This window comes from Physella acuta, unplaced genomic scaffold (genome assembly GCF_028476545.2).
Source record: "Physella acuta isolate Inbredline_101_S28 unplaced genomic scaffold, ASM2847654v3 ptg000209l, whole genome shotgun sequence".
Classification (NCBI taxonomy): Eukaryota; Metazoa; Mollusca; class Gastropoda; family Physidae; genus Physella; species Physella acuta.
In genome coordinates, this window is record NW_026731728.1 from 133,304 (window position 1) to 158,647 (window position 25,344).

The following is a 25,344-nucleotide window of genomic DNA, read 5'->3' on the forward strand; positions in this document are numbered from 1 at the left end:
GCGCTATATAATAGAACCCCATTGGACCGCTCGCAACAGTGCCCCACCTCGCAACCTACACTGTTTTTGAGCGTCCACTTAAGCATTCTTTTTACTGGCGGTGGAGTGCTGACTGTTATTATCTGATGAGCCAACTTTCCTAACCGTGGTGACTCAAAGACAACATTGTACGGACAGAGGTAAATGTCACATTTAATTCCCGCGCGCACACACACACACCGCAATACTATAACAAATCGCACTAGCAACACACTTATTCAACACAACACAACACACTCACACAACACACACAATACACTATACACGTTAATCGGCTCTCTGTTTACTTGCTTGCAAAGTTAGGCCAATGTTTCCAATTAAAAACACCAAATAAACTACACTTACATAGATGGTCTATAATTAAAAGTATTGACCTCATAGGGATAATGACCTAATTTTGGTTCACTAGCATGCCTTCACCAACAAGAACAAAATATAGATCTAAAGATGTCCGAATTTTCCTGTACTTTATAACACGTTCACAAGAGTTAGATCAAAGACAGTAAAGTAGAGCAGTTGTAGTAGATTATGACAAGTGTAGTAAAATGGAACAAAGGAGTAAAGTACAATAATTTAAGCAACTGGAATAAGTACAATTGGATTAAGGAGAACTAGATTAAGTAAAATTAAAATTACGAGCCGGCCCGCGTCATAACATACGCCGCTATTTAGTTGTTTCTAATTTTCAATAATTCATAATTTGTGAATTCGACAGTACCAACGCTGACACTGAAAATATTTCTTTAAAACACTATAAGTAGCTCGTTAAGGACCATAACCCCCCCCCTTCCTTCCCTCCCCCCCCTCCTCCCCCCCCTACGTTTAAAATCGTTGGCTCTGCTTGTAAACATTTAGAGTGAACACAGCTCACTAAAACCATGTAGGGGTGGGGATGTAGGGAGAGCGTTTGCAGCTTGTTTTCTAACGGCTCGAAGAAGAGAATTATATATATAGATACGTTCTATTTTTTTGTACTCCCAGACAAGACGTATCAAGACAAGACTAAGTCATTATTTATAGCCTTCATAGTTCGTTTACATTACTAAGAGGAGCTAATTTAAAGAAAAACATTTTACTGACAAGTGTAACAGAAATCAAATAAAACTTTTCCTCTTCACTTAGAATGACGTAGAATAAAGGAATTTAAAAGGAACACCTCCCAAATTCTTTATTATAATGACGGATCCCTTGTTCTATTGTTGCACATGGCTGCTTCCGGTTTAGTGGGCGGAATACTGTGTGATTGATTTTAAACCTCCCTAAGGCAAGGGATGCAAACTAATAAGTACTGTAAATGCCTATCTAATCACTAATTGGATTGCAACAGGTTTGTTGAAACTCATCAAAGCGGTAGATTTTAGGGATGATTAAGGATACCGATGTCCTATAGAATCTAATAGCTGACTTTCCAAAAAATAAAAAACAAAGAGATGTGTTTGCACTTGCTGTTTCAGTGTTGTGATTAGTCACTGATTAGTGAGTTTAGTTGGTAATCTATCGTTTAAGGTACGTAAAATCGCCCGCGACTATTAATATGAAAAACAGGTGACTCCTTAAATTTTAATAATTATTTCACATTTTGAGGATTTATCAATTTATGTTTTGAAAAATACAAAAATGTTTACTTTTTTCATTTATTTATGTCATGTACCTGTTTTTAAACAAAACTTTTCAGTAATAAATGACACATGAAGACTAGCGATGTTTCCAACAGATTCAACCATGTTCATTTACTATAGCAGCCATCTTGTTAAAGTTTTTTTTTTGTAAACTTATAGCGCGAGAATCAGGGGAAGCCACTCTATTTTACAAATGGCTGTTGTTTATATATATAGCGAATCGTGTTTGCAAACACTGCTGTTTAAAGTTAATTTCTGGCCTATATTGATATATTTAGACATTGATTTAGGTTTATTATTCATTTATCGATAATATTTGACACAAATATATCACAATATACTATAACTATATAGATCTACTTCTTTTAAACCCTTGACAATGAGGTAACTTTTTCGTCATTACTAGCAATGAGCGATTTTATGTACCTAAAATGATAGATTACCGTTTAGTTTAATCTATATATATATATATAATTCTCTACTTGGAGACGCTAGAAAACAAGCTGTAAGCGCGCTCCCCACCACCCCACCCCTACATGGTCTGGTGAGCTGTGGTTCACGCTAAATGTTTACAATTGTAGAGCTGGGTTTTGTGACGGCTATTAGGGGCAGATAATTTAGTTGGAAATGATTTTAAACTTAGGGGAGGTAACTAAGAGGAGGCTGCTTTCACGGGGGGGGGGGGGGGGTGTAGGGTAGAGGTTGGGGGAAAGGAGGGTGGGGGTAGTATCGTTCTTAATGACTTACTGATAGTGTTTTAAAGCAAATATTTTCAGTGGCAGCATTGGTACTGTCGAATTCACAAATTATGAATTACTGAAAAGTAGAAAATAAAACAACTAAATAGGGGCGTATGATATGCCACGGGTCAGCTCGTATTATAATATATTAGCTGTTTGTCTACTCGATGTTAGATCTAGATCTAGATTGTTTGCAGTTTTGCAATCTCGACTAGCCATGTGTGTATTTTAGTTAACTACTAGTAACCTAACATCCCTTTTTCTAAGAAGATCGAGATTTCTAGATTCTATTATTGGACACTGGTATAAAAAAATACCCCAATTCTTGTCTAGCTAGTAGCTAGATCTAGCTTCTAGGTAATTTCACAATATAGCATCGGAAATTGTTGAGTTTCCTAAACATACATTACTGTAAACCATAGTTTATGTTACCATTGAAATAAAAGCAAGTCAAGTACATTTAATTAATACTTTAACTAAATTTTAAGTTTAATTGGCAGAAAAGTAGCAATAGTCAGTCTCTAAATATTAATAATAAAGTCAAGTGTAGTAAGTAATGTTTTTAAAAAACAGAAAAAAAACATGCTGAAGATTTGCGACAACTAGATTCTAGATCTCGGCCTAGTCAAATAAGACGATTAGAACACTAATGTCTAAAGTCGTAAGAACTAGAACAATGTTTAATAGGAGCAATAATTAAGCTGTTTCCTTTAAGACCCCAATTCAGAAATGTTCTGCTTTACCTTGAATTTAACAGACATTATGTTCTTGTATTTTCCCTATGTTCTTGTATTTTCCATCTCCATGCAACTAAAGGGAGAGTTCTTCTGGCTACTATCTATTTTTGCTAGACATAGACCAAGTTAGTATGAAGGGAAATGGAAAAGTAAAGTATGCTCGTCACAGCATGTATTTATCAACACACAACTGTATACATGGTGTTGACAAGATTTTTAATGTATGAGTGTAGTGACGTCAAGGATATAGAAATAGCACCAGACAAGGCCTTTCACAAAATGTTGGCATGGATAAAAATATGGTTTTTGTCAATTTTGCCCCCATAGTAGTGAATAGTAGCTGTAAAAAAAACTAAAAGACACTTAGGCCTAAAAACATTTCAGAAATTTAATATTTTAAAATCAATGTTGTGAAAGTTGCAAATGCATTGATTCAGAGAACTTGAAAAAAATGTTTTGTGTCAAAGGCAGTTTAACCCTTTAATGCCTGAATTGTGTTCCAATCTTGAAAAAAATTATTTGTGCTTATTTTCTCTCATTTTCTCTCATTATGCTGACTCTGAATTTGAGGTATATAGTTATTTTGAAATTTGGACACATTTTTGATGCAAACAGTATTTACGTTTTTTTTAGTCCGGATCATTTTACTATTTTTATTGATATGTGTTTCTCTAAATATCCATGCAGAAAGAATAGAATATCACAAACTAAACATATGGACATTTAATGAGATGTAGCCTTACTTGTAAAATTGATGAAAAGTATAGTTTTAGTAGTTCGGGCATACAGTTACATAACTCAGCTGCACCTGCTTAATGTATACCTCTTATGGATGGGTACTTTGAACATTGCTGTGGTGGTTCTACTACACTACAGTAACACCCAGCAACATGTGCACTTTATTCCAGTATTGCTCTCTCTCTCCATATGCCAAGGTCAATGAACTACTTCACCTGCAGCATGGACTGTAACGTTCTGATGTGTATTGTCATATAGAGGCCAAGACCATTGTAAATCTTTGACTTATTTATGTAAACAGTGGTACCGATATGACAGTCTGGATGTACCCAATACACAACGACCGGCAGCAGTAGGATGAATGTACCTACGCGCATATGCTAAGTGCAAAATCTGTATGTCGCGAAAACGTGACAGTCTGCAGTTAAGGGTTAACCCTTTTAACGCAAGGTACCGCTTTTGCGCTCCATGTCTTAAAGCTCTGTGCCCCAGCCGACAGATAAATTGGCCTAAGACACTTTACCCCAGATAGATGCGCCATTAAAAAAGGATGTAAAAAGTACAATTTGTTTACCGGTGAGTTCCTGTGTGTGCGAATAAAGTTGGTTGATTCTTTAATTTTTCATTTCTATATTATATAATGAAAAGATGTTTTGACATTGACAAATGTGCATTCTAAACAAAAACATTGGAACAAGCAGTGGCTTTGGTTTGTGAGTCAGGGCTACAAGACATTATCATCCGGACATTTCCCCCCGTATTTACCCCCCTGTCAATTACCCTCCAGGGGAATTAACCCCCCCCCCCCCCAAGTTAGAATCCTAAATCCTAACTCTAATTAGAATTCTCTACCTATATACTACTTTAATTCTAACCTTAAGAAAAAGACCAAAACCGAAGCATCCACCTCAGCCTAAAACTTAAAACAATGCTAACCCTAGCCCTAACCCTAGCCCTAACCCTAAACCTAGTCCTAACTCTAACCCTGTCCGGGGGGGAGGGGGGGGGGGGTTATGTCCTACTGGACAGGGGGGGTAATTACTCCGGGGGGTAATTGATGGTGGGGGGGGGGGGGGAATGCCCTGTTCCCTGGAGTCAGATGAATGACAGCAAGTTCTATAGATGAGGAAACAGTTCCTAGTCCTGGTCCTTCTGGAGACAACTGGCGTGAAAGGGGACTAATCCCTACTAACCAGACAACTGGCGTGAAAGGGGACTAATCCCTAGTAACCAGACAACTGGACTAATCCCTAGTAACCAGGCAACTGGCATGAAAGGGGACTAATCCCTAGTAACCAGGCACCAAACAAATTAGATACAGGATGGTCGCCTGCTAATGGATTTGATGTTGGCAGATGATAGAACCTTGGTTGAACTAACTGGTCCTAAAAATATACTGGTTCATATTGCACTGACTTTTTAGAATTGTTTTTTAAACAATATTTTCTGGCATAACTTTTGTGGGCAGACAAAATAGACAAGCTGAATAGGTAAAAAATTATTTTACAAAGAATTATTATGCAGCTACAGCACTAGAGATAAAGGCATTCTTTGGACTAAGGATTCAAATGGAACACTTGTGTGTAATACAAGTACAACACAAATCTCTCACCAAAATGGCATACAAAGATAGGCCATTAAAAAAGTAAAATAAAAGTTGTGTCAAGTTTGCCACACCTACCTATGTCTAAAAGAAGGGTCTACAGAGAAATGACGGCCCTAGCCAGTCATTTAAGCAGCACACATGTTGGCGCAATAGTCTTCTTAGATGCAAGCTACACAGGCAATCCCCGGTCAAGAAAAAAACTGTACTGCTCACATGGTCCAATAAAGATTGACTACAGACGACTTATTCTTCTTTTTTGATCCTCTGTGACTGAGTGCAAGAAACTGTAGAAGGAAAACATTACATTTAGTGGCAGGGAAAACATTACAGTACTTTTTCCTCAGGAGGCCAGGGAAACAGGGATTTTTGCATCAGGAGCTTAGGGTTCATAGGGTTAGGGCTATTATTTAAATCTTTTTAAATCTAGCCTAAATTTTAACCTGAAGTTTCTCTTCAGTAAGACATTTGTTAAGACAGTAACTCAGTGGCTGATCTTTGATTACCCCACTTTTTTGAGTACTCAAAACTGAGCGGATAATTTTTTAAAAAATAAAATAATTTTCCTTCTTTTAACCCTTATGACCTAGTTATGACATTTTTGTTTACATTTTCAGTTGTAAAATGAAAAAATCTAATTGTTTTAGGCTTTTGAAAATTTTGTTATCAAAAAATATAAAAATTATTGATTGCATCTTATCTTTAGTAAAATCTGACAAAAACCTCACAATAAAGCTCTTATAAGCACATTTATTTTATGAACATAGCACAGAATTTTTAACGTATTTGAAGACTTACCTGGTTGGTCTCCTTTAAAATAATAATTTTTATGAGCCCAGGTATTAAATTTCAATATTTTAGTCTGTCTTCTAATCAAGATCAGGTAGATTCTTCTTGCTTGCATCTTATTTGTGGACTGATGTCAATTGAATGATTTAGGGATTGAAATAATTTAGTTAACAAAAGGTATATCCTACAACAGTTTACTCAAAGTGGTTTCACTGACTATAGTATAACGTGGGTAAAATCTAGCTCTAGTAACATCTAGAAGGTAGAGTGCTAGAGGTAGATCCATTTGGCAACATAAAATATACAAGATTGCTATGATTTTCTGTACTTTCTTTTGTATTGTTTATAATGATTTTAAGTTTAAAAAATCAAAAACACTTTAGTATTGTTTATAAGGAACCAATAAAGATCAACCCATTGAGCAGATTGTAGCCAGCCTAGTGCTGAAAACATTGAGTGTGAATTGTTACACTTGAGTTGTGTGATTGATATGCCTAGTGCTGAAAACATTGAGTGTGAATTGTTACACTTGAGTTGTGTGACTGATATGCCTAGTGCTGAAAACATTGAGTGAATTGTTACACTTGAGTTGTGTGATTGATATGCCTAGTGCTGAAAACATTGAGTGTGAATTGTTACACTTGAGTTGTGTGACTGATATGCCTAGTGCTGAAAACATTGAGTGAATTGTTACACTTGAGTTGTGTGATTGATATGCCTAGTGCTGAAAACATTGAGTGTGAATTGTTACACTTGAGTTGTGTGACTGATATGCCTAGTGCTGAAAACATTGAGTGTGAATTGTTACACTTGAGTTGTGTGACTGATATGCCTAGTGCTGAAAACATTGAGTGTGAATTGTTACACTTGAGTTGTGTGACTGATATGCCTAGTGCTGAAAACATTGAGTGTGAATTGTTACACTTGAGTTGTGTGACTGATATGCCTAGTGCTGAAAACATTGAGTGTGAATTGTTACACTTGAGTTGTGTGACTGATATGCCTAGTGCTGAAAACATTGAGTGTGAATTGTTACACTTGAGTTGTGTGACTGATATGCCTAGTGCTGAAAACATTGAGTGAATTGTTACACTTGAGTTGTGTGACTGATATGCCTAGTGCTGAAAACATTGAGTGTGAATTGTTACACTTGAGTTGTGTGACTGATATGCCTAGTGCTGAAAACATTGAGTGTGAATTGTTACACTTGAGTTGTGTGACTGATATGCCTAGTGCTGAAAACATTGAGTGTGAATTGTTACACTTGAGTTGTGTGATTGATATGGAAATGTAGCAGTTGGAGTGGCTTTACCCAGGACCACTAGAGTGTCCAAAGACAGTGAATCGCTGTAGAGGGGAATAACCTGCTATGTCATTAGCCATTTTGATATCAGCTGGCAAGATGAACCCATCCTAACGTTTTTGTTAAACAGTGCTAGATTTTTCCGAATAAACTTATAAAATTGTAGATGAGAAGTGTGAGGGTGGGGATTTTTATGAAGGCGGTAACGAATGTATCCAACAACACGCAGTTCAAGTTCAACTATAATTGTTCTTTATTAAAAATGATATATATGTTCAAGTTTCTACCTAACTGATCTACACTGTACTATTTACTACTACTACTGACTGTTCATACCACATGCTACCTACTACTACGACCAATCCTAACACTAACTGTTCTCTACATTCTACAATCTCACACCTTCTACCTCGCTAGCTAATCATGAACTCCTAACTGTCTACATTCCTCGGCCGTCTCTGCCGCTACCTAACAACTCCTGGCCCATCGCTCTACTGACCCACGCCTCAGTGGTCAGCTGACCGTCCCATGTGACCGGTCAGCCCTGTGCGCCCATTGGCCTCTATCTGACCAACCAACTATGGTCTATAGTCTGTTTCTGCTAACCTATATCTGCTAAACATGTCTGACGTAATCTTGCGTCATCACATATCTCCCTCCCTTTCTGTAGCTGACAAATTATATTTTTCAGCGTCTGCTACTAATCTAATACATCAACAACTATCTATCTTACTACTCTATTCTATCCCTAACATCAATCATAAAAATCAAAACAAAATGGGACAGCACAGTTTACAAATACATAAAATCTTGTGTTCCTGAAAAAAAGAAAATGTCATTGTTCTAGATCTTGTGTAAGTATCCTGACATCTGTGGTGTCTCTGCTTGATAATGTATGTCTATGTTATAGTATGTGTGAATCTAATCATATGTAACTCAGTTCTGGCTAGGTTGTCCTGTACTGGCCTTGAGCCAATCTTAGTGGTAATGTGTAACTGGTTGAACGGGCTCAGCGAGCAGTGTGTTTGTGTAAGTGTTATGTAATCGCTGGCGTTCCTCTGTGGTGGGTGGGTTGTGGCGTTGGTCGACGTAAATTCCCGTGAGGCGGGTGTAGGCGTAACTTTCGTTGGTCAATGTGATGACGCAACAATCTCATCTCAACGCTGGTTGAGACGTCCACGTAGAGTGGTTATATGATGAACTGGAGCTGTCCGATGCGGTGGCGAACAATGACGCAACATTCCGACGCTGGGAACTTGGACGATGGGTCGTCTACCCTTTGTATGTGCCGACGTAGGTGTACGTAGCTGGCGGTCTGTTATTCAACCACAGGTTGGGGCGAAGCGGTGGCGATGCGTCCGTTGTCTTGACCAGGGCAATTCTCTGTTAAGCAAGGCTGTTCGCTGTCCAGGTAATTCAACGTAATCAGGGCTTCAGGTGGCGGCATTCTTTGAAGTGTCTGCTTCATCTCGTCTCATTCTGAATAAGCGTAGTGGGTCTGAAATTGTATTACGAGACCATGAGCAATGGTTTTACGTGACCATCTTAGTGCCCGCGCAGACAAGTATTCAGACAGAGGTACCTTCCATTAAAAAAAACCTCAATCCCAAATTTAAACGTGCTGAACACTCGTCTGGCGGTACATACAGCATACAAAAATAACATTACAAACAAACCAAATAAAAAATCAGTACACTCTAATCTAACAACAATCTGTAAAGCCTAATAAACTCAATAGACGTAAACACTACTAGAGCTTAGAAATAGCTTCACAAAAAAGAATAGACATGTAAGTGTATATAAATAATCGTGCCGTTTCAAATAACATTTGAACACGTAATCATATAGTGGAGCAGCTCTCACTATCTGACTTCTGACAAAAACTGGCTGGCTTGACTTAATGACTGACTTCACTTATGACTTCAGTAACCTGACTTATTTCACTTTAACTGACTTCAGTAATTTCACTTATTTCACTTTGACTTCAGTAACGTGACTGACTTCAATTTAACGACTGATTTCCTCTGACGACTTCAATTACTTCAACTTGACGACTAACTTCACTTTGAAGACTAACTTGACCTCGACGACTTCACTTCAATTCAACTTAAAAGACTTCACTGACTGACTTAAACTTCGACGACTTAAACGTCTTCACTTTGACTTCAACAACTTCAATATGACTTCAAAGGTTCCAACGACATCACTGACTTCATAAACATCGCTGACTGACCTCGATTGACTTTAAATGACTTCTTTGGCTTCAGTTCTGACTTTTACTTCACGCCGATTTCTCGGCGACTTAGATTCCTAACATTCTTGATGACCAGAGTTGTATGACCTATGTTCTAGTTGCGTGACAGCGTGTCGGCCAACACGTTTTGTGTGCCGGGGACAGGAACAATGTCAAATTGATAATCTTGTAAGCTCAGTGCCCAGCGTACCAGTCTTGCGTTTGACAGCTTCTTTGTTTTTAGTGCTTGTAGGGGCGCGTGATCGGTCTGTAAAGTGAAGTGTGCACCGGCCAGGTATCTGGCAAACTTGTTTATGGCCCAGACTATGGCCAGACATTCTTTCTCAATGACTGCGTAGTTTTTCTCAGCTGACGACAATTTTCGGCTAATGTATTGAACTGGGTGGAGTTCATTGTTAAATTCTTGTAATAGACATGCACCTATACCGACCGAAGAGGCATCCGTGCAGAGGATAAAGGGTTGATCTGTATTTGGTAATCTGAGAATAGGTTCCGATGCGAATGCTTGTTTTACCCTGTTTAGTGCTGTTTCACATTTTTCTGTCCACAGTAGTTTCTTATTCTTTTTGTCCGTTTTTGTTAAATTCGTTAGTGGCTCTATGATGGTGGCGAAATTGGGTATAAACTTCCTATAGTAGTTACACAGACCGATCAAGCTACGGACCTCTTTAATTGATGTCGGCACGTTTATGTTCAGTATTTTATTCACTGTAGGTTGGAGTGGCTTTTGTTGACCTTGTGAAATGGAGTGACCTAAAAATTCTATCTCTTCCATTCCTATTTCTATTTTGCTAGGTTTAGCAGTGAGTCCATGCTGCTTTAATATTTCCAGCAGCGTTTCCAGTCCTCTCACATGCTCTTGCCAGGTATTGTGGAACAGACATATGTCATCCAAGTAGGATATGAGGTCGTCTCGACCCTGTAGTATTTTTCGCATGAGTCTGTTGAAGGTAGCCGGTGCGTTCATTAGCCCGAAACTCATGTACTTCCACTGGAACAAGCCAAATGGTGTTATAAAGGCTGTTAGGTGTCTCACATCTTCTTTTATTGGTATCTGCCAATAACCCCTGGATAAGTCAAGCTTTGTAAAGTATTTAGCCTGTTTAAGTTTAGCAAATAAGTCTTCTGGATTTGGCATTGGTTCTGCGTCTGGTATTGTAATGCTGTTCAGTTGTCTGTAATCAATACACAGTCTAAGGTCGTGGGATTTTTTCTTTACTAATACAATAGGTGCAGCATATGAGGAGTCGGAATGTTCTATTATTCCCGCTTGTAATAATTCTTGGATTTGGTTTTGTACGTTTTCTCTGTGATGTATGGGAATGTTGTATGCGGGCATTTTGGTTGCTCTAAGTGAAGTCAACTTAATATCATGGACGATTGTATCTGTTTTACCAGGTTGTGGGGATAGCACCTCTTTAAATTTTTCTAATATTTCCTTGATTTCTTTTTCGATTTCTGGCGGCATTCTGCCGATTTTGATATCTTGCCATGTTTCCTTGCTAGTAGGTAATGTGTATATTTTGCCGATCGAGTCTGTGTCATCTTCGTGTAACTCTGCGCAGTTTATTGTTGCCGTTTGTTTAATTTCAAGCTCTTCTGGTCTTAAGGTGTAAGGGCTCAATATATTTGTGTGAAACGTTTTTTTCTTCCCTTTTATTTCGACTTGATAGTCCACATTTGAAATTTTGGCTGTGATTGTGAATGGGCCCTGCCATGCAAGCTGTAATTTGTTGTGCTTAGAAGGTAACAGTATTCTGACCTGTTCCCCTACTGTGAACTGGCGTAGCTTTCTATTCCTGTTCACCCTGTGTCTTGCTATTTCTCCCTTTTCTTGTAGCGCGAGCTTTGCTTCCTGGCATGCATTGATTATATTTTCTCTAAGATTGACAATGGCTTCATATGTTGTTCTGGTTTCTTGTTCTATGTTCTGTTTGTAGAGAAGTGTCCTAAGTATATCCATGGGGCCTTTGGGGTTGGCGCCGTAGACGAGTTCGAATGGAGAAAATCCAGTAGAAGAATGAGGTATTTCTCGGTAGGCGAATAGGATACATGGTAGCATGGTATCCCAGTTTTCTGGGTTGTCTTTAGAGACTTTGTCTAGTAACGATTTAATGGTGCCGTTTAGTCGTTCACACACGCCATTGCTTTGAGGGTGATAGGGCGTCGTGAATGCTTGCTTAATCCCCAGCACACTCGTGAGTTGTCTCGTTAAGTCGGAGGTAAATTGTGTGCCCCGATCTGACAGTATGGTGTCCGGGAACCCGGTTCTTGAGAAGAACGTGAGTAGAGCGCCTGCTATAGAACTTGTAAGTTTATCGTTCTTTCTCGCGTTAATTCGTGTCTGGTTAGCCAGGGAGAGATAAAAGTTTTCGAACTAAATCAATTGTTGTGAACGGGGTTTCCCATTGACAACAAAAAACATGGCGGCTATTTGTTAGTAGGTCCCGCTTCAAGATTTCAAAATCATCAAACGTTCCAGAAATGCAACAATTGTAAAAACTTTCAACGCTGTTTTGTTCATATGGATGGGAACAAACACACGTGTATGCATTTTTTAATATAAAAGTTTTGTGGCGGTAAGTATATTGATTTTATTTCTTTTGTTGATAGTTTGTCCAAGGCTAGGGGACATTACTCTGACTCTACTCAGTCTTTGCTACGAGACTCAAGATTCCCAGACCTAGAATCTAGATCTAGATCTTGATTCTAGATCTAATCTAGATCTAGAAGATCTAGATCTCACGATCTAGATTCTAGAATCTACCTACTAAGATCTACATTGCTTTAATCTAGATTCTAGTTCTAAGAGTATAAGTTCATGAATTAGAATCTATTTATTAGATCTAGACTAGATCTAGATTCTAGATCTAGTATTTTAGTGATCTAAATAAAATATTAAAAATATTAAGAAAAGGATGACTCAGTCTCACTCAGCCTACAACTACAACTTAATCGAATCTAGATCTAGATCTAGATATCTAGATCTAGATTAGATCAGACTAAATTAGAAAGTTAGATTGACCACATTCTCTTGTTTATGTAAAATTTAAATCTAAACATTTGTATTTAGGCCTACTATTTAGATTTTAAATTTATATCTAGATCTAGATCTATCATCTAGCTAGATACTAGATTCTAGATATAGATCTAGATCTAGACTTTGACAACAATGTTAATAGTTAATTAATAGTTAATAGACCTAGAGAGATCTAGGTCTAGATCTAGCTAGATTACTGAACTAGACTCTAGTACTGATTACTCAGTGATTACTGTTTAATATTTTAGAAGTAGGCCTATAAGACATAAGAAGTAGCTTGTAGATAGATGGCTAGATAGAGATCTAGATGCAGATGGTAGTATGGTAGGCCCTAGATCTAAAATCTATTCTAGATCTAGAGAATCTAGTAGATCTAGACAGATTCCAGATCTAGATTAGATCTAGTTTAGGTAAAACCTACCCTAGTTAAGTTTAGTAAGAGCAAGTAAGGCTAACCTGTTTTTAATTTTAAATCGATTTTTTTAGATCTAGAATCTAGACTAGATCTACTCTAGCTATTTACTAGATCAGTAGCCAGTAGAGTAGTAGTAGAGTGTTGTGTAGAGTACTGTAGACTATTGTAGTGTAGAGTGTAGGTACTAATAACTAGACTTAAACTAGATTAGACTAGAATCTAGATACATTTAGGGCTTACAGACTTATCAGACTACAGTGTTGCAATTAGTAGATCTAGAATCTAGTAATATATAGATTAAATTTAGATTGAAATTGTTACAGTAGTGCTACTACTTTTCTAAGTAGTAAGTAGTGTAGACTACTAGAAGAGCAAGATGATAGATCTCCATCAAGCTACAATAGAGTTTAGTTAGTAGTTAGTTAGCCGTATTAATAGTACCAAAAGCAGTGTAAGTAGCACAGTAAAAAAAAAGTATTACTAGGCCAACTACTATTGTATTTGGCCCTTTTATTTTTAGCAGGTTAAAGTTTGGTTAAGTACTAGTCTTCTAGCAAGTTGCCTAGTAGTAAACTTAGAAACTAGATCATGTGTATTAGTACTATTAGACTTGTAGGCTAGTCTTGTTAGTCTAGACCAGGGACTATAAATTCTACAATTGATAACTTTCGGCCTTTTAGTATAAGCCTAATTATTAATGAATTACATGGTACAAAAATTAATAAATTGGTCAGAGTCAGTACGGTTACAGTTAGCTGTTAATAGAATTAAGTTTTAGATCTATTGACTACAATTTTTAGTTACGAGTAATGAAAATGAAACTAATAGTTTAGTAATAGTTAAGATATGGTTAACTGTAAACTAGATATTTTAGTTTTTAAGACAAGCTAAGTAGATAGAAAACTGAACCTTTACAATAAATGTATATATATATATATATATATATATATATATATATATATATATATATATATATATATATATATATATATATATATATATATATATATATATATTAATATCACATATTAGTTAAATAATTATTTTAATATAATATATGGATAAACTTAATAATTTATTATATTTAAATTCTCTAGGTACTTGGCAAGCAATTTTCTCACACTTTACTCTGGCTTTTGGTGCTGATCTTGAACTAAAGGTGAGCTGAATTTTTTTTATAATAAGCCTTTTTTCAGCTAAGCCCATGTTTGAAACAGATTCAGTGTTCTAATTCTTAAAGAATATGTTGCTACTAAGATTATTTACTGTAAGTATTAATATGTATGGCTTGATAGTGGGACTGTCAGACAGTAGCTTTCACATTTCTATTCTAAAAGATAAGAGTTCAGTTCCCTGGCTTTAGTCCTGATATGATGTCCTAAGTCTCATGAGTACCAGCTCTCATGAGTACCTGGCTCAAGATAGGGAAATTAAAGGTGGCTGGGTATATACCTCTGAACACTCTAATTTTACATGCAAATGTCACAGAAACAGGTGAATTTTAATTCAACTGCTATATTGGCTGTCTGTTTTAATCAATGATTAATTTTTTCATATTACTGAAAGTTGTTAAAAATATTATTTATTTAATTTCTAGGTAAATGGAACAGCATGGATGTGGATTGTTAGACACAAGGAAGCTGAATTTAACTGTTAATGAAGAATTTAAATGATAATTGTCCATGAAAACAAATATTAATCATATACATTGTAATGCTGTATTGATGCATCTTCTGTTTTAAGTAATTAAAAAACCATCCATTTATGACATTCTTTTCATTTTTTTTTTCAATTTTAAAACTGTAGTTCTATTTTGTTATTTGAAAACAATGATGAAAGTATACTTAACTGCCATTGAGATATTTATATAAATGCTATTGTTTATAGTTTAATTCTTTAAGAAGCAACTATATTGATATCAAAACTGAATCTTCATTGTACATTAAGTATAAAAGCTTACTCGCAAACCAGTCCATGTCAATAATTTATTGACATCCAAACATTAAATCTTTTTAACAGACTACTTTCATATCATAAGAAACATTTAATGTTGAAATTCATTGGTTTATTAAATTTTAATGGAGCTGAAACTAAAACACTGGGTACAAAGTTATTATTACTTTGTTTCTCAGAAAATTGCAAATTTTGAACATAAGAACTGTGGGAAGTAGGCAATGATGTTAAAATATATCTTGAAACTTGAAGAAATTGTGGAAGGTTTAGAGATAGAAAACAACATTTCAGAAGATGATGTTTGAAATAATGGTAAAATATCTTTAGCAACTGTCACTGAATAAATATTTTCATTAGACAAATCACATTTAGGTATAGAAGAATAAGGTACGTCTTCAGATGTTCTTATCAGCAAAGATCCTGGGTGATTCTCTTTGTTACCATCGGTCAAACGACAAGCCAATTCTGGAAAATTCATTGGGTTCTTTGCCTGGGCAGCTAAATATATTTAAATTAAGCTCATGCAAGGCTTTAGAAACATCAATTGGATAAAACTATAATTTCATTAACTTTTTATTACTATCAGCTCCAAAGGAATAATATAAATAAGTTACACATCATCAATAAATTAAATTTGCAGATATTTCCATTTCACCAAACTTTCTCTAAGTCATAATACATATTTTAAATTCATCTACCACAATAATCTGATTATATAAATTAACAACGTTGCATTAGGATTACCCAGCTATCATACATTCTTCTTTTTTTTCTGCCCTCCTTTATTGAGGGGGAGATAAAAATCATCATATAATGTGTGACGCAATTTACAGATGAACCCTCTCTCTCTCTCCCCCTCCACCTATATATATGTATATCTATATGATCTCTAAAATCATGTTGGTACCTCTACCTGTTTGAATGTTAGGCCCCTTTCCTTCAACTGTTTCTGTGTGAATCTTCTCCATGGGGGTCATCCATAAATGACGTCACGCTTTTTTAACGATTTTTACCTCCTCCCCTCTGTCACATATCGTCACAAAAAGCCAGACCCCCCCCTAAAATGACGTCACACATTACTAGATTCTAGATCTAAAATAATACAGTTGCATACACTTAAGTTCTACAACAAGACCACACTAAACTTCACTAGATCCAGTGGCGTAGCGAGGTCGGGTGTCACCCGGTGCGGCACTTAATGGTGTCCCCCCCCCCCCAGAGGCGTTGCAACCTTTCCCGGGGACAAACTTTCAAGTTTTCGATTTGCACCCCCCCCCTCAAACTTTCGATTTGCACCCCCCTTCAAGTTTTTCTCTATATATTTTGCTATTTTTTGCCTTGGTGTCACCCCCCTAAATGGTGTCACCCGTTGCGGTCCGCACCCCCCCCCCCCCCTCGCTACGCCCCTGACTAGATCTAGAATAATCTAGATTCTATATATAAATTGATATTGAACATATTCTAGTCTACCTGTCTTAAAGTAAATAGCCTATTTATTAGGCCTAATTTTAGTAATTAATTCCACTAAATTACACTGTAAAATAAAAGAATCTAGATCTAGAATCTACTCTTGAGTCTATAAATTAAATTAAATCCTGTATGTCGTATGTTACTGTCTAAGTCGGAATTTTCAAGAGGGCTTTTTTTTTAAGTCATAGATCTAGATCTAGAATCTATATATAGAATTCTAGATCTAGAAATCTAGATCTAGGCCATATATCCTATATATATATAATATATAGAATCTATACATTTATTAAATTTAGGCTTGATTTCAGATTGACGATTGAAATCTTTTAGGCCTATAAATCTCATATTTTATATAGGCCTAAATGTATTATTATTATACAGGATGTATTCTAGATCTATCTAGATCTATATTATTATAAAATATAATATATTTGTGTGTGTGTTATTTTAAACTTAATTTACTTAAAACAATTCATTGTCGGAGTTCGTTTTTATTCCAAAAGCGAAAGTAGATTTCATAACTTAAAAAAAAAATTAATAAAAAATATTCACATTTGGTTTGAAAAACAACAAAAACACTAGCTGGCAACTACCGGAGCGAGAACTTGCTAAGCTACTTTAACAACTTACAAGCCCAATATCCTCAGATGTTATCGTCTTTAGTGGGAAGGCTTCTGGCCAACGTGTTGCAAAGTCGACTATTGTGAGGATGTATCGGTGACCACGTTTTGATGGGGTAGGCAGTGGTCCTATGATATCTATCGCTATTTTTTCGAATGGTCTGTTAGCTAAATCAGTGGTTTGTAATGGGGCTTGGGGTGGTCTAGTGGTATCTCTATTCCTGCATGTCTGACATGACTTCACGTACTGTGAGATGTCTTTGTCCATGCCCGGCCAGTAGAAGGTAGTTTCAATTCTTTGTTTTGTTTTCTTTCTTCCCATGTGTCCTGCAAGTGTAAGGTCGTGTGCATGGTGTAGAATTTGTGCTCTGTATTTCTGTGGGATTACTAATTGGTTTATTTCTTGTCCTTTGCTTTTATATTTTCTTTGAAGCGTGTTATTCTTAATAAAGAAAGAGTGTTCTGATGACCTCGATGTAGTAATTGAGTGTTTACGGGCGAGTCTAAATATCTTTTCTAGTGACGGGTCTTCTTGTTGTGCTAGCTGAAATTTTTCTGGTTCCCAAATGTTTTTGGCCTCAGTATTATCTATGGCATTGTTCTGTTGGCCTTCTGCTTGATGACTACTTAGGTCGACGGGTGGTTCATGACTTTTGTTGCTTTCTCTTGCTTTTCTTGCTTGTTCTCTTGTTTCGACCATCTGAATTATTTCCCTTTGTACCCAATCGTCGATTTCCACTCGGGAAATAGTTTCGTTGTTCACTATGTTTCCGATGATCAGATCATACGATCCATTGTCAGTGACCACAGCAATTACACGACCAGTTAGATATGGGGTTTGAATATTGATCAATGCCGTTTTGTATTCTGCGATTATACCGCCAAATAATTCCACATTTACATATCGGCCTGTATATTGGCATGTTTTAACGAATTTGGCTTTTACTGCCATTGTCGAACAACCAGTGTCTCGAATTGCGTTTACTATCTGTCCGTTTACTTTAGACTTAAATGTTGGTAACGAGCTTGATGTGTTTAGTAGGTGGATTCTTTCAACTGGTTGGTTATGGTTTTGTGAAGGGTTGTTTCTCTGTGGTCTCTGGTAAGGTTCGTTCCTTGAAGATGAGCGTTGTTGGCTTAGTTGTTCTAAGTAGTTCACTCGAGTTTCAACTCTAAATTGTTTCACACCTCTAATATTCCCTAATATCACATCGTATGGCCCGTTTTTAAAAACAGCTGCTTCAACTGTTTTACACGCTGATGGTGTGGCTATGGTGACTATAGCTGTTGGCCAAACATATGTGATGCCTCTTGAGCTGTGAACACGTTGTGTTCTGCCTGTGTATTGGTGGTGTTGTACGAATGTGTTACGTACTGCCACTGTTGAGCAGTGTGTGTCCCTAATTGCTGTGGCGTATCTGCTATTAATTTTTGACGTAAATGTGTCTGTTCTTTTACTGGCTTCTGTAAACGATGATATGAATGCCATTCTATTAATCTGTCTATATTTTGGTCTGTTGCGTTGTGCATCTTGTTGGCGTATATCATAATATCGTATTCTGCAATTTATTTGTTTGTGGCCTGTTCTATTACAATAGTAGCATCTGACACTGTAATTGTGTTTTTGTTGACTGTAGTTAATCTGAATGTTGTGATTTGCGCTATTATGTTTTTGGAGTGTATGTAGTGTTTCACTTATTGTAGTAGGTATTTCGCTTGCTTCACTGAACGTGTCATCTGAATCTGAATCGTAGGAATAGTAAAATGTTGTTTCAGCTGTCTGGTTGTTATTATTAGTATCTAAACTTTGCACCGTTTCTTGTTTGGCTTGGCAAAGTTCTCTCAATTTTTCTCTTTCTTTACGAATTCTTTCTGTTTCTTCTTTAAGTCCGGCAATATATGTTTCTGCTTCTCTTTGTTTCTCTGCTAACTCGGCATCTATCTTTGCATCATATTCTTCTTCAGTCAACAAGGAATCTGGATCTCCGAATACCTTGTAATCTACAATTCTATTGATCAAATCTTCCATAGCATCTGGATCATCTAGAGTTTTTACGTCAAATTCTTTAACAGTTAATAACCAGTCTCGATTTTCTGTTGTCGTGTATTGTCCAAGCCTAATAATCAATTCATCCAGAATATCTGGATCCTCAATAGTTCTTGAATTGCTTTTCACTTTGACTGTATTCTGAACATTTATATCTAGTAACGAGTTATCAATTCTAACTGACTCTTCTAGGCCTGACTTAAGCTCAGTTTTAGTGCCCACTTCGTACAATGGAGGCATTTTTAAGGGTAGTGTGGTTGAAGAAACAGACAAGAAGGAGGCAGAAAAACCGCTGGCACCAAATATCCAGCACAAGTCTAAACCCAAACGTTTAAAAAATTTTTGGAAGGTACTTATCTTTTTGGACATGTTGACTGTTTCCTTGTGTTGTTAATCCAAACTCGTTCCGGTTGAAGAAACCCACTGTTGTGTTGAGTTGAAGAAAGCCGTACACCAGTCGTACTCCGTCATGAATAGCTGATATACGTTCTTTCCCTCACTCGACCCGCGCTCCACCAATTGTGAGGGTGGGGATTTTTATGAAGGCGGTAACGAATGTATCCAACAACACGCAGTTCAAGTTCAACTATAATTGTTCTTTATTAAAAATGATATATATGTTCAAGTTTCTACCTAACTGATCTACACTGTACTATTTACTACTACTACTGACTGTTCATACCACATGCTACCTACTACTACGACCAATCCTAACACTAACTGTTCTCTACATTCTACAATCTCACACCTTCTACCTCGCTAGCTAATCATGAACTCCTAACTGTCTACATTCCTCGGCCGTCTCTGCCGCTACCTAACAACTCCTGGCCCATCGCTCTACTGACCCACGCCTCAGTGGTCAGCTGACCGTCCCATGTGACCGGTCAGCCCTGTGCGCCCATTGGCCTCTATCTGACCAACCAACTATGGTCTATAGTCTGTTTCTGCTAACCTATATCTGCTAAACATGTCTGACGTAATCTTGCGTCATCACAAGAAGTCCAGCCTATTTGTAAAGAGGCTGGAACTTTGTGGGTTGACCTCTTGACTAACATCTTTTAGAAACCTTTACTGAGTAATTATGTTAGCACTTTTTAATAGGAAAGAAGTTGTCTCCCTTTTCTGACAGAATACAAATTATAATTAATTATATGATTTAGGACATAGTTCAAAAATGATACATAGAGCAACCTAATAATATTGTACTAGAGTCTGTGAAGATTTGTAAATGTGATCATGTGCTTACTATAAGTAATACTACTGCATGTTTTCTTGAAAATTTGTCTTAGGTTTATTTGGTCCCATATATTTGATTTCATACATCATATCACAACTAAAAAATTATGTTCATGTTGAATGCAATTAATTTTTACCCATACTCAAGGTAAAATAAATATTGATACTATTTTTACTTTCAAAATTGTACTTAAAACACATTTTCAATCATGATTAAATGAGAAGTTGTATTTATCAAATAAAACTTGTTTTGTCCATTTTTAGCAAACCTCCCAGCAGTAGAGAATGAGTGTAGGATGTAAGAGACTGCTGGTTGTCATGGTGACGTGTGTGTTCTGTGCCACCATATACATGGGCTCCCAGAGCTTCTTAGACCAGCACCAGCCTGCTATGTCAAGTCCAGTGCTCAAACGTTTGGCCAAGTTACCCAGCAGACATCAGGCCACTGAAGAGTTCAGGATGGCCAGGGATATACTCAGTGGCCCTCATGTCCGTCCACATAACCCTGGGGAGATACCTTCAACAGCTTATTATGTTTGGTGTGGGGACAAACCCTTCACGTTTGGAGATTATTTGGGAATCCTCAGCATTGTCAAAATTTTAGAACCATTGAGAATATTCTTTTACTACAACAAACTTCCTTCAACAACAGAAGGATTTTTTTATCATTCCTGGTTTCCAGAGTTGAAACAGTCGCTGGCTAATTTGGTTTTCTGGGAAATTGAAAAACCAATCAGTTGTGATACACCAGATGCCATGGAGCTCGCTCTGGAGCTGATGTTGTCAAGCCAAGCTGGGGGCGTCTATGTGGGTGAGAGGGTTGTCTTGACGCATATCCCTGACACATGGAAGACTGGCAAATATTTCACTTACATAAACCACAGCAGCAAAACTAAAAATGAGCCGATGCTAGTTTTCATCAGACAGGGAGTAGACAGGAAACATGAGAGGAACCAACTTAAAAACTTTGTTTTAAATCAGAGCCAGGAGTGTCACACATCAGAACAGTTGGAGCTGATGGGTTCAGAGAAGTCACCCTGTGTGGTCTTGTCAGGTCGGCTCAACCCCAAAAACATCATTAACAACACAGCGTCATTCAGCGCCTTCTTGAGGTGGCTATACTATGGCAGGACTGATGCTCTATATGCTAAACAGAGTCAGGTATGTTATGCTCTATATGCTAAACAGAGTCAGGTATGTTATGCTCTATATGCTAAACAGAGTCAGTTATGTTATGCTCTATATGCTAAACAGAGTCAGGTATGTTATGCTCTATATGCTAAACAGAGTCAGGTATGTTATGCTCTATATGCTAAACAGAGTCAGTTATGTTATGCTCTATATGCTAAACAGAGTCAGGTATGTTATGCTCTATATGCTAAACAGAGTCAGGTATGTTATGCTCTATATGCTAAACAGAGTCAGGTATGTTATGCTCTATATGCTAAACAGAGTCAGGTATGTTATGCTCTATATGCTTAACAGAGTCAGGTATGTTATGCTCTATATGCTTAACAGAGTCAGGTATGTTATGCTCTATATGCTAAACAGAGTCAGGTATGTTTTTTAAGGGGGAGGATGGCGTCTGATATGTCTTTTAACATTGCTAAGGCTGCACTTTAGGCAACAAAAACAAAAAATAGATCTGGTGAAATGACGCCAGGAAAGGTTGTGGTGTTTTTTGTTCTATGATTTTAATTGAACTTGAGTGAGACTTCAAGTCTTGTGAGACCTATGTGTGTCTTCAAGTCAACTTGTCTTCTGAGACCTACATGTGTCTTGAAGTCAATTTGTCTTCTGAAGTCAACTTGTCTTCTGAAGTGTAACCAGTGGCCCCCCCTGTGGTGGTGTAGCTAGTGGCCCCCCTGTGGTGGTGTAACTAGTGGCTCCCCTGTGTTGGTGTAACCAGTGGCCCCCCCTGTGGTGGTGTAACTAGTGGCCCCCCCTGTGTTGGTGTAACTAGTGGCCCCCCTGTGGTGGTGTAGCTAGTGGCCCCCCCTGTGTTGGTGTAACTAGTGGCCCCCCTGTGGTGGTGTAGCTAGTGGCCCCCCCTGTGTTGGTGTAACTAGTGGCCCCCCTGTGGTGGTGTAGCTAGTGGCCCCCCCTGTGGTGGTGTAGCTAGTGGCCCCCCCTGTGGGGATGTAGCTAGTGGCCCCCCCTGTGGGGATGTAGCTAGTGGCCCCCCTGTGGTGGTGTAACTAGTGGCCCCCCCTGTGGGGATGTAGCTAGTGGCCCCCCCTGTGGGGATGTAGCTAGTGGCCCCCCCTGTGGGGATGTAGCTAGTGGCCCCCCTGTGGGGATGTAGCTAGTGGCCCCCCCCTGTGGGGATGTAGCTAGTGGCTCCCCTGTGTTGGTGTAACTAGTGGCCCCCCCTGTGGTGGTGTAACTAGTGGCTCCCCTGTGGTGGTGTAACTAGTGGCTCCCCTGTGTTGGTGTAACTAGTGGCTCCCCTGTGGTGGTGTAGCTAGTGGCTCCCCTGTGTTGGTGTAACTAGTGGCTCCCCTGTGGTGGTGTAGCTAGTGGCCCCCCCTGTGGGGGTGTAGCTAGTGGCCCCCCCTGTGGGGATGTAGCTAGTGGCCCCCCTGTGGGGGTGTAGCTAGTGGCCCCCCCTGTGGGGATGTAGCTAGTGGCTCCCCTGTGGTGGTGTAACTAGTGGCCCCCCCCCCCCTGTGGTGGTGTAACTAGTGGCTCCCCTGTGTTGGTGTAACTAGTGGCCCCCCCTGTGTTGGTGTAACTAGTGGCTCCCCTGTGGTGGTGTAGCTAGTGGCTCCCCTGTGTTGGTGTAACTAGTGGCTCCCCTGTGGTGGTGTAGCTAGTGGCCCCCCTGTGTTGGTGTAAGTAGTGGCTCCCCTTTGGTGGTGTAGCCAGTATTGTTTCATGGGGGGAGGATCAAATTTTTTCCATCATTTTATTTACATATTTGTGCTGCTCTAGTCTAAGTGGCTCTGTGTTCCAGGACCCCCAGGATATGGTGCCTCTCATCAACCACATGATCTACATCAACCCTAACCCAGGCAGTCCAGTCACATGGCCATTTGAAAGATATCTCAGTGTTCTCTCAGCATTGTATGTTGCTGGCTTTCACAGGTAAATTGTGCAGGTGGCTTTCATAGGTGTGTTGTGTGGGTGGATATCACAGGTGTGTTGTGGGGGTGGATGTCACAGGTGTTGTGTGGGTGGATGTCACAGGTGTGTTGTGTGGGTGGATGTCACAGGTGTTGTGTGGGTGGATGTCACAGGTGTGTTGTGGGGGTGGATGTCACAGGTGTTGTGTGGGTGGATGTCACAGGTGTGTTGTGGGGGTGGATGTCACAGGTGTTGTGTGGGTGGATGTCACAGGTGTGTTGTGTGGGTGGATGTCACAGGTGTTGTGTGGGTGGATGTCACAGGTGTGTTGTGTGGGTGGATGTCACAGGTGTGTTGTGGGGGTGGATGTCACAGGTGTTGTGTGGGTGGATGTCACAGGTGTGTTGTGTGGGTGGATGTCACAGGTGTTGTGTGGGTGGATGTCACAGGTGTGTTGTGTGGGTGGATGTCACAGGTGTGTTGTGGGGGTGGATGTCACAGGTGTTGTGTGGGTGGATGTCACAGGTGTGTTGTGTGGGTGGATGTCACAGGTGTTGTGTGGGTGGATGTCACAGGTGTGTTGTGTGGGGGAGATTCCACAGGTGTGTTGTGTGGGTGGATGTCACAGGTGTGTTGTGTGGGTGGATGTCACAGGTGTTGTGTGGGTGGATGTCACAGGTGTGTTGTGTGGGTGGATGTCACAGGTGTGTTGTGTGGGGGAGATTCCACAGGTGTGTTGTGTGGGTGGATTCCACAGGGGTGTTGTGTGGGTGGATGTCACAGGTGTGTTGTGTGGGTGGATATCACAGGTGTGTTGTGTGGGTGGATGTCACAGGTGTGTTGTGTGGGTGGATATCACAGGTGTGTTGTGTGGGTGGATATCACAGGTGTGTTGTGGGGGTGGATGTCACAGGTGTGTTGTGTGGGTGGATGTCACAGGGGTGTTGTGTGGGTGGATTCCACAGGTGTGTTGTGTGGGTGGATGTCACAGGTGTGTTGTGTGGGTGGATGTCACAGGTGTGTTGTGTGGGTGGATGTCACAGGTGTGTTGTTTGGGTGGATGTCACAGGTGTGTTGTGTGGGTGGATGTCACAGGTGTGTTGTGTGGGTGGATGTCACAGGTGTGTTGTTTGGGTGGATGTCACAGGTGTGTTGTGTGGGTGGATGTCACAGGTGTGTTGTGTGGGTGGATGTCACAGGTGTGTTGTTTGGGTGGATGTCACAGGTGTGTTGTTTGGGTGGATGTCACAGGTGTTGTGTGGGTGGATGTCACAGGTGTGTTGTGTGGGTGGATTCCACAGGTGTGTAGTGTGTACAATAGCAATGTGCTTGAAACATTATCTTCCAAGAAAATAATATTATATTTTTAAAAAAATAAATGCTACTGTATTTAGAAACTGAACCAGCACCAAATTATACCTCCCCCCCCTTTCCCCAAGCAGAGTGTATGTGCATGGTGACACAGAACCTTCAGGAGAGTTGTGGGACAAGTTAAAGAAAGAAAATGTCACATTTGTTTATGTAAGTTTTTTCTCCTCCATTTTATAGACTCTTAAACATTGATATGATGTAAAAAAAAAAGTATTTTATTTCTTTCTTGTATACAAAGTATGCAGGAAATATTGTAATCGTGCACAAAACTCTCTCGCAATTTTGACAGTTTTCACCATTTTAT

At 38.8% G+C, this 25,344-nt stretch overlaps 1 protein-coding gene across 5 annotated transcripts in view; it reads left to right on the top strand.

The window, feature by feature from the left end:
- The first annotated feature begins 54 nt into the window (after positions 1-54).
- Positions 55-25,344, top strand: part of LOC131937390 (uncharacterized) — a 33,816-nt gene continuing 8,526 nt past the window's right edge. For 2 of the 5 annotated variants that reach the window (XM_059294778.1, XM_059294783.1), the window contains exons 1-4: positions 1,009-1,366; positions 20,868-21,764; positions 23,560-23,690; positions 25,112-25,190. In XM_059294778.1, the coding sequence (XP_059150761.1) occupies positions 20,889-21,764; positions 23,560-23,690; positions 25,112-25,190 (1,086 nt within the window). In that variant the 5' untranslated portion in view covers positions 1,009-1,366; positions 20,868-20,888. Of the gene's footprint in view, positions 180-1,008; positions 1,367-5,772; positions 5,873-17,332; positions 17,437-20,867; positions 21,765-23,559; positions 23,691-25,111; positions 25,191-25,344 lie in introns of those variants that run through there. The other 3 variants (XM_059294779.1, XM_059294782.1, XM_059294780.1) reach the window with 3 other exon arrangements.